The sequence below is a fragment of the Pecten maximus genome, unplaced genomic scaffold (assembly GCF_902652985.1).
Source record: "Pecten maximus unplaced genomic scaffold, xPecMax1.1, whole genome shotgun sequence".
NCBI lineage: Eukaryota > Metazoa > Mollusca > Bivalvia > Pectinida > Pectinidae > Pecten > Pecten maximus.
Genome location: NW_022979580.1, coordinates 104,171 through 114,775, shown reverse-complemented (window position 1 = coordinate 114,775; position 10,605 = coordinate 104,171). Strand labels below are relative to the sequence as shown.

The following is a 10,605-nucleotide window of genomic DNA, read 5'->3' as shown; positions in this document are numbered from 1 at the left end:
TTCAGTACCCATACATTTAATACAGAAGTGTTACACTCAATACGCACAAATTTAATAGAAAAGTATTACACTCAATAAAACAGGAGAGACATTATCAGTACCCACGCATACAGAAGTGTTACATTCAATCAAACAGGAGAGACACAATCAGTACCCACACATACAGAAGTGTTACATTCAATCAAACAGGAGAGACACAATCAGTACCCACACATTTAATACAGAAGTGTTACACTCAATAAAAATGGAAAGACACTATCAGTACCCATACATTTAATACAGAAGTGTCACACTCACTAAACAGGAGAGACACAATCAGTACCCACACATACAGAATTGTGACACTCAATACAACAGGGGATACAATATTAGTACCCATACATTTAATACAGAAGTATTACACTCAATAAAACAGGAGAAACACTAGCAGTACCCACAAATTTAATACAAAAGTGTTACATTCAATACAACAGGAGAAACACTATCAGTACCCACAAATTTGATACAGAAGTGTTACATACAATAAAACAGGAGACACTATCAGTACCCATATATTTTATATAGAAGTGTTACACTCAATAAAAATGAAAGACACTATCAGTACCCATACATTTAATACAGAAGTGTCACACTCACTAAAACAGGAGATACATTATCAGTACCCAAACATTTCATACAGAAATGTTACACTCAATACAACAGGGGATACAATATCAGTACCCATACATTTAATACAAAAATGTTACACTCAATAAAACAGGAGAAACACTATCAGTGCCCACAAATTGAATACAAAAGTGTTACACTCAATACAACAGGAGAGACACTACCAGTACCCATATAATTAATATAGAAGTGTTACACTCAATAAAAGAGGAGAGACACTATCAGTACCCACGCATACAGAAGTGTTACACTCAATACAACAGGGGATACAATATTAGTACCCATATATTTAATACAGAAGTGTTACACTCAATAAAATAGTAGAGACACTATCATTACCCACACATACAGAAATGTTACACTCAATACATCAGGAGAGACACTATCAGTGCCCACACATACATGAGTGTTACACTCTATAAAACAGGAAAGACACTATCAGTACCCACACATTTAATACAGAAGTGTTGCACTCAATACAACAGGAGAGACACTATCAGTACCCACGCATACAGAAGTGTTACACTCAATACAACAGGAGAGACACTATCAGTGCCCACACATACATGAGTGTTACATTCTATAAAACAGGAAAGACACTATCAGTACCCACACATTTAATACAGAAGTGTTACACTCAATAAAACAGGAGAGACACTATCAGTACCCACACATACAGAAGTGTTACACTCAATACAACAGGAGAGACACTATCAGTACCCACACATTTGATACAGAAGTGTTACACTCAATAAAACAGTAGAGACACTATCATTACCCACACATACAGAAATGTTACACTCAATACATCAGGAGAGACACTATCAGTGCCCACACATACATGAGTGTTACACTCTATAAAACAGGAAAGACACTATCAGTACCCACACATTTAATACAGAAGTGTTGCACTCAATACAACAGGAGAGACACTATCAGTACCCACGCATACAGAAGTGTTACACTCAATACAACAGGAGAGACACTATCAGTGCCCACACATACATGAGTGTTACATTCTATAAAACAGGAAAGACACTATCAGTACCCACACATTTAATACAGAAGTGTTGCACTCAATACAACAGGAGATACACTATCAGTACCCACGCATACAGAAGTGTTACACTCAATACATCAGGAGGGACACTATAAGTGCTCACACATACATGAGTGTTACACTCTATAAAACAGGAAAGACACTATCAGTACCCACACATTTAATACAGAAGTGTTGCACTCAATACAACAGGAGAGACACAATCAGTACCCACACATTTAATACAGAAGTGTTACACTCAATAAAAATGGAAAGACACTATCAGTACCCATACATTTATTACAGAAGTGTCACACTCACTAAAACAGGAGAGACACAATCAGTACCCACACATACAGAATTGTGACACGCAATACAACAGGGGATACAATATTAGTACCCATACATTTAATACAGAAGTGTTACACTCAATAAAATAGGAGAAACACTATCAGTTCCCACAAATTTACACTCAATACAACAGGAGAAACACTATCAGTACCCACAAATTTGATACAGAAGTGTTACACACAATAAAACAGGAGAGACACTATCAGTACCCACATATTTAATACAGAAGTGTTACACTCAATCAAACAGGAAAGACACTACCCGTACTCACACATTTAATACAGAAGCATAACATTCAATAAAACAGGCGAGACACTATCAGTACCCAAACATTTAGTACAGAAGTGTTACACTCAATAAAACAGGAACGACCCTATCAGTACCCACACATTTAATACAGAAGTGTCACACTCACTAAAATAGGAGATACAATATCAGTACCCACACATACAGAAGTGTTACACTCAATACAACAGGTGATACAATATCAGTACCCATACATTTAACACACAATTGTTACACTCAACAAAACAGGAGAAACACTATCAGTACCCACAAATTTAATACAAAAGTGTTACACTCAATACAACAGGAGAAACACTACCAGTACCCATACATTTAATACAGAAGTGTTACACTCAAAAAACAGGAGAGACACTATCAGTACCCACACATACAGAAGTATTACACTCAATAAAACAGAAGAGACACTATCAGTGCCCACACATACATGAGTGTTACACTCTATAAAACAGGAAAGACACTAACAGTACCCACACATTTAATACAGAAGTGTTGCACTCAATACAACAGGAGAGACACTATCAGTACCCGCACATACAGAAGTGTTACACTCAATACAACAGGAGAGACACTATCAGTGCCCACACATACATGAGTGTTACATTCTATAAAACAGGAAAGACACTATCAGTACCCACACATTTAATACAGAAGTGTTACACCAAAAAAAAACAGGAGAGACACTATCAGTACCCACACATACAGAAGTGTTACACTCAATACAACAGGGGAAACACTATCATTACCCAAATATTTAATACAGAAGTGTTACACTCAATACAACAGGGGAAACACTTTCATTACCCAAATATTTAATACAGAAGAGCTACACTCAATACAACAGGAGAGACACAATCAGTACCCACACATTTAATACAGAAGTGTTACTCTCAATACAACAGGGGATACAATATCAGTACCCACACATTTAATACAGAAGTGTTACACTCAATAAAAATGAAGAGACACTTTCAGTACCCATACATTTAATACAGAAGTGTTACACTCAATAGGCACAAATTTAATAGAAAAGTATTACACTCAATAAAACAGGAGAGACACTATCAGTACCCACGCATACAGAAGTGTTACACTCAATACAACAGGAGACACACTATCAGTACCCACACATACAGAAGTGTTAGATTCAATAAAACAGGAGAGACACAATCAGTACCCACACATTTAATATAGAAGTGTTACACTCAATACAACAGGGGATACAATAGTAGTACCCACACATTTAATACAGAAGTGTTACACTAAAATAAAATAGGAGAGACACTATCAGTACCCACACATACAGAAGTGTTGCACTCAATACAACAGGAGGGACATTATCAGTACCAACACATACATGAGTGTTACACTCTATAAAACAGAAAAGACACTATCAGTACCCACACATTTAATACAGAAGTGTTGCACTCAATACAACAGGAGATACACTATCAGTACCCACGCATACAGAAGTGTTATACTCAATACAACAGGAGATACACTATCAGTACCCACGCATACAGAAGTGTTATACTCAATACAACAGGGGATACAATATCAGTACCCACACATACAGAAGTGTTACATTCAATAAAACAGGAGACACAATCAGTCCCACACATTTAATACGGAAGTGTTACACTCAATACAACAGGGGATACAATATCAGTACCCACGCATACAGAATATATACGCATACAGCATATATCCCACACATTTAATACAGAAGTGTTACACTCAATACAACAGGGGATACAATATCAGTACCCACACATTTAATACAGAAGTGTTACACTAAAAAAAACAGGAGAGACACTATCAGTACCACACATACAGAAGTGTTACACTCAATACAACAGGAGAGACACAATCAGTACCCACACATTTAATACAGAAGTGTTGCACTCAATAAAACAGGGGAGACACTATCAGTACCCACACATACAGAAGTGTTACATTCAATAAAACAGGAGAGACACAATCAGTACCCACACATACAGAATTGTTACACTCAATACAACAGGGGATACAATATTAGTACCCATACATTTAATACAGAAGTATTACACTCAATAAAACAGGAGAAACACTAGCAGTACCCACAAATTTAATACAAAAGTGTTACATTCAATACAACAGGAGACACTATCAGTACCCATATATTTTATATAGAAGTGTTACACTCACTAAAACAGGAGATACATTATCAGTACCCAAACATTTCATACAGAAATGTTACACTCAATACAACAGTAGAGACACTATCAGTACCCACACATACAGAAGTGTTACATTGAATAAAACAGGAGAGACACTATCAGTACCCACACATACAGAAGTGTTACATTCAATAAAACAGGAGAGACACAATCAGTACCCACACATTTAATACAGAAGTGTCACACTCACTAAAACAGGAGATACATTATCAGTATCCAAACATTTCATACAGAAATGTTACACTCAATACAACAGGAGAGACACTATCAGTACCCACACATAGATAAGTGTTGCACTCAATAAAACAGGGGAGACACTATCAGTACCCACACATAGATAAGTGTTGCACTCAATAAAACAGGAGAGACACTATCATTACCCACACATACAGAAATGTTACACTCAATACATCAGGAGAGACACTATCAGTGCCCACACATACATGAGTGTTACACTCTATAAAACAGGAAAGACACTATCAGTACCCACACATTTAATACAGAAGTGTTGCACTCAATACAACAGGAGAGACACAATCAGTACCCACACATTTAATACAGAAGTGTTACACTCAATAAAAATGGAAAGACACTATCAGTACCCATACATTTATTACAGAAGTGTCACACTCACTAAAACAGGAGAGACACAATCAGTACCCACACATACAGAATTGTGACACTCAATACAACAGGGGATACAATATTAGTACCCATACATTTAATACAGAAGTGTTACACTCAATAAAATAGGAGAAACACTATCAGTTCCCACAAATTTACACTCAATACAACAGGAGAAACACTATCAGTACCCACAAATTTGATACAGAAGTGTTACACACAATAAAACAGGAGAGACACTATCAGTACCCACATATTTAATACAGAAGTGTTACACTCAACAGTGATACTTAACAGAATTATTTAACAGTAACACTTAACAGTAGTCCTTAACAATAATCCATGCCTGTAACTCTCAACAATTATCCCCAACAGTGATCCGTCAGAGTAACTGTCAACAATAATCTTTAAGAGTAATCCTTAACATTAATCCTGACCATTAACTCTCAACAATAATCCTTCAAAGCAACTGTCAATAATAATCTTTAACGGTAATCATTAACAATAATCCTTTCCAGTAACTCTCAACAATTATCCCTCACAGTAATCTTTAACAGCAACTTTCAACAATAATCTTTAACAGTAATCCTTATAAGTAATCATGAACAATAATCCTGAACAACCACCGTGATCTGACGATATGCTTTCACAATTCTGCATCATTTTTGAACTATTGATTCTTTTAATATCGTCATAACTGTTTAGATCACACACCAGTCTGTTTATGTATTATGTACTATAATTGTACGTCTGTTCATTGAAATGTTTATTAAATATTGTTGAATGTATACTATCAGCGTCTGCTAAGGTTAATTGGTTTACACAAGTAGACACTTCAGTATCTTTACCTTTTCGCTTACTGGCGCTGCGACTTACATGCAAGTGTTGACTTTTCAAAAACTTTAGCTTGCATACGAAGTGATACGTAAAACTCAGGAAAATAATTTGGATACAATGCAATCTATGGAACTCGCCTAACGTCTTGCTGTTGTTTATGATGGATTATATGATATGAAGGATGAAGAAACGCAACTACATCTAACGTTTGTTGTAAAGGCCGTTATAGAGATAGGGTTTGTTGTAGAGGCCGGTTTAGAGATACGGTTTGTTGTAGAGGCCGGTATAGAAATAAGGTTTGTTGTAGAGGTCGGTATAGAGATACGGTTTGTTGTAGAGGCCGATATAGAAATAAGGTTTGTTGTAGAGGCCGGTATAGAAATAAGGTTTGTTGTAGAGGCCGGTATAGAGATAAGGTTAGTTGTAGAGGCCGATATAGAGATAAGGTTTGTTGTAGAGGCCGGTATAGAGATAAGGCTTGTTTCAGAGGCCGGTATTGAGATAAGGTTTGTTGTAGAGGTTGCTATAGAGACACGGTTTGTTGTAGAGGTCGCTATAACGATACTGTTTGTTGTAGAATCCGATATAGAGATACGGTTTGTTGTAGACGCCGGTAGAGAGATACGGTTTGTTCATTTTCAAAATTTAGGCTTGTCAAGTGATCTGGATTGTTCGCATTAATTTGTGTCATAATAGTTTATGTATAAATGTAGACCATATAAGTTTAGAACCCCATTTTATTAATAATAATAGACAGTATTGTTTAAATTCAAACATTTGTCATGGTCATGTAGGTTTTAGGGACTGTTTATTAAATTTGAAATATTTTGTTTTAATATTATTTTTGAGGGTATTAGCTATTGTATCCGGAGACACAATGTTCCCGACCACCGCCACGGGGAGGCTCCCTCTTTAGGTAGTCATATATATGTAACTTTTGTTGTTGTTGTTACATATGTGTTTTTTGAATTTTGAATTCTGGTTGCCAATATGTCTCTTAATCAATTTTTCACTTTTCAATACAGATGATCCTGAAGCTGATTGTCTCCCCTGCCATGTTGCTGAATGACTGGATCTAGCTGCCCTCTCCTGTAGTCGGACTTTCGAGCGGACTTGGACCTTTTCTTATGATCTTTATGCTGTGCTGCCAGTATTGATAGAGCTCTCTTCTTCACTTCAGGTTTGTATTGGTGTTGTCTTTGGTACACTTCCTCTGAGCTCAGTTGATCAAGCTTATGTTTAACTTCTCGACTCAGAGTACCACCGAGGTGTTCTACCTTCTGTTGAAAAGCTTTCCCGGCCATGTTGTTGAGAGTTAAGATGGTGTTGTCAAGTCTCCCCTCAGCATTCCGTCCAAAGTTCTGGTATTTTGGTAGAGCGACATTGGTGCCTCTGTGACGCCCGTCATTTTTCTGAGTTGATGTGTTGAGTCTCATTGAATAGACAGCTTCAGTGCTTAACTTCATTTTCAGGAGCTCCAATACCAACATCTGGTCATCTGGCATCATCTGAAGATGATGTATCTAGTTCATTGAGCGGACCCACCAGTTGTCACCGTCATCTCCAGAGCACACCTCGGAGTGCTGGCTACACTTGGAACAGTCCTCTGAATAGCACGACACGGTGGCATCTAACACATCAGGTAAGCGACTGGTGATAGTCTCCATGTTACCTTTGTGTGTTTTCATGAGGGGTTTGAGGCCATGCTGCTCCTGGCTTTCAAGTCTTGGGAAAACACCTTCTGTGAGTGAGACCTCGTAAGTCTGGTACGTCCGGGAAACATGGAGTCACTGAACTTAGCACTGTTTGATTTCCGAAACTGTGCTCTACCTATGTGAGTCGGGTCAGCCAGTCTCTCCACTTTCCACATCGGATGTAGGGCTCGCATGGCTTCCTGCAGGCCTTGGGCGCTAGTACCATCTCCATCCGTAGTGGCATATTTCATAAGGACACCCTGTCTGGTCAGCTGCTCTCCAATGTCATTCCCCATGGCATACTCGGAGAGGCCGTCAAACCCGCTGGTGTTGGCTGTGCACTCAGGGTGACCACCCGGACAGTTAACATCGTACCCTTTCCCTCTCAGCCAAGCGCCTGTCCAGCAAAGTTTGTTGTGGAAGGCACATCCAAGTATCCACTTCTTTGGAGTACATGTCTCAATTCCCAAGCTGATTCCCTGAGAGGCATTCAGTCCAGGCTTCTTAGAGCTTCCAAATGTAGTACTGTTGTACCGCCCATCCACAGCTATTCCGATGGTGCTCGGAGACTCCTGTCCTCTCAGGGTGTTGTCCTGTACCACCAGTCGAGTCTTTTCCTCCATGTCGGTTTTGTTAAGGGCAGTAATCTCCCGTGACACCTGGTTGGCCTGTCGTTGCATCCCACTTTTGGCACCTGCAGGTATGTTCAGGTGTCCGAGAAGAAGTCTAGCTCCTTTGGTGCTGACGGACTGTCCACACAGTGCTGAAGGTAGATATTTATTTATCAGTGCTGGCTTCGGTCCGGGCTTCTCCGAGTCCGCTTCTCTGTAAAGTTTGTAAAGCTGAGACTTGTACTCACACTTGACACACTGGACAGAGCAACTCCATCCCAGGGCCCATTTCTTCTCGGACACTAGTTTGAATACGGGTACCGTACAACTGGTGTGACATTGCTCTGCGTGTACATTGATGACATCGTTCCACATCTTCATCATCAAGATAACATCAAGGTTTGTCCTTTACATCTTTGAGAACTAGGCCTTTATTCTTGGGGGTGTTTCCAGGTTTGAAATAGTTATTTCTTCTCTTTCTGTCTCCCTTCATACTTCATACTTGTATTGGTCAGTAGTGGTCAGTGGTGGTCAGATGTGTTTGGAGTACAAAACTGAAGTGAAGCTGAACACTGAACTGGTAATTGTGATATACACATCAGTGCCTGTTTGATAATTGACTTCAAAGGTGTTTTGAGAAACAATTGAGAGAGGCTAGTATATTATCATTAAACAGATATGCCCATTAAGCCCCCTCCCCCACCCCCACCCCTTCCCTGCCTCAGGCTAGACAGCCTAACAGTACATGTAAACAAGTGCTGGCCACAGTGTGTCCATGGTGGTCACTCACTGTGATTGGTCACTGCATGTCTATAGTATTACCTGTAGATTATCTCATGTTTTTATGAAACCTAATTAATACTTTGAAGCAGTTAAAATATCAATTTGATAGCAAAATTATAGTATTTTAAAACAAAATTAGTTTTAAAATCTTAAAAAAAATCAAGTTAAAATTTGAAATTGAAAGCAAACTTTGCATAGCTATACAGTGGACCCGCGATAATCCGGACGCCGATAGTCCGGAAAACTCACAGTCCGGACGGAAATGCACGGGAACGGATTTCCGTAACGTTATTTGTACTCACCAGTCCGGAAATTCGGTTTCCGATTCCGGAAGCCCATTTTGGGAACGAAACGTACTTTTCATTAGTAAATTTCCCTCAATAATCCGGACGATTTTTTCACCACGAGGAATGGGTCAACACGGATATCGGCTTTGTAACAACGTTACGTGAAACGACGACTCATTGAAAGATGCATGTTATTAATTTATCATACCGGTGGTATAAAAATTTAAGGGAGTCATTTTTAGAGTTATGACAACAAAATGAAGTTCATAAAAACAAAAATAAAAGAAATAAACGAAAAAAAAAAAGAAAAAAAGAACAAAATAAATAAATAAAAAAAAATAATTGTCATTTCCACATTATACCAATAAAAATATTCAATTTATTGTCACAGGTTCAACCGACGAGCAAAAAAACAAGACAAAAGCATCCTTGAACAAGGACTTCGGATCAACACAGCAGATGAAAGGCCCCCAGCTGTGATTCCTCCTCCCATGACGAGACCAACTTCACCAATCAGGGTCCCAGTCTCCCAGCAGCATCGTTTTACCCTACCCCCCAACACTGCTGGCCAGTCACCCACCAGAAAACAGAGGCAGCACACTAAAGTTTCACCAAAGAACACCACACAGACAGTGAAAAAGTCCTCTCAGCTCGAAATACCGCATCCAGTCCCAGTGCCAGTTCGCAGCCCACCGCCCCTTCCGGTTCCGGTCTCCATATCAGTGACACTTCCGGTTTCTGCACCACTTCCGGTTCCTACACCACATATGATCCACACACCACTTCCGGTTTCTGCACAACTTCCGGTGTCTATGCCACTTACAGTACCGTTCCTGCTTCCTCCTCCAGTTCAAGTCCCACTTCCTGTCGGGTCCATCCATGGTTTGCCAACAGCACAGCTACCTATTTCAGTCACCTGCCAGCCACCCAGGTATGTCGCCATCCTGCCCGGAGTGTCACAGCAGCCAGCTCTGCAGTCCGCCATGGCCCCCAGCCTGAAGTCATATTACAAGCGCCAGAAGGAAGAAATGGAAATGGGAAGGGTGGTTCGAAGGTACGTAAGACAGAGGCCGATACAGTGCAATGTAACCGGGGAAAAGGGTTTTTAGTATTTTCGATTACCGTGGGGTACAATGGGTTTAAAGGAAAGCCGGGTTACCGGTTATATGTTTTTTAAAGTTTACTGGGCTG

The 10,605-nt window shown here is 39.4% G+C and overlaps 2 protein-coding genes across 2 annotated transcripts; one reads left to right on the top strand and one right to left on the bottom strand.

Annotated features, from left to right (window-relative positions):
• Window positions 1-7,723: 7,723 nt before the first annotated feature.
• LOC117318994 lies at window positions 7,724-8,719 on the bottom strand. Its single transcript, XM_033873907.1, has one exon. It carries the CDS (start codon window positions 8,717-8,719, stop codon window positions 7,724-7,726), a length of 996 nt encoding a protein of 331 aa, XP_033729798.1.
• Window positions 8,720-9,022: 303 nt separating this feature from the next.
• LOC117318993 (ras-associated and pleckstrin homology domains-containing protein 1-like) lies at window positions 9,023-10,523 on the top strand. The gene is made up of 2 exons (XM_033873906.1): window positions 9,023-9,111; window positions 9,806-10,523. Exons 1-2 carry the CDS (start codon window positions 9,023-9,025, stop codon window positions 10,521-10,523), a joined length of 807 nt encoding a protein of 268 aa, XP_033729797.1.
• The last annotated feature ends 82 nt before the right edge of the window (window positions 10,524-10,605 follow it).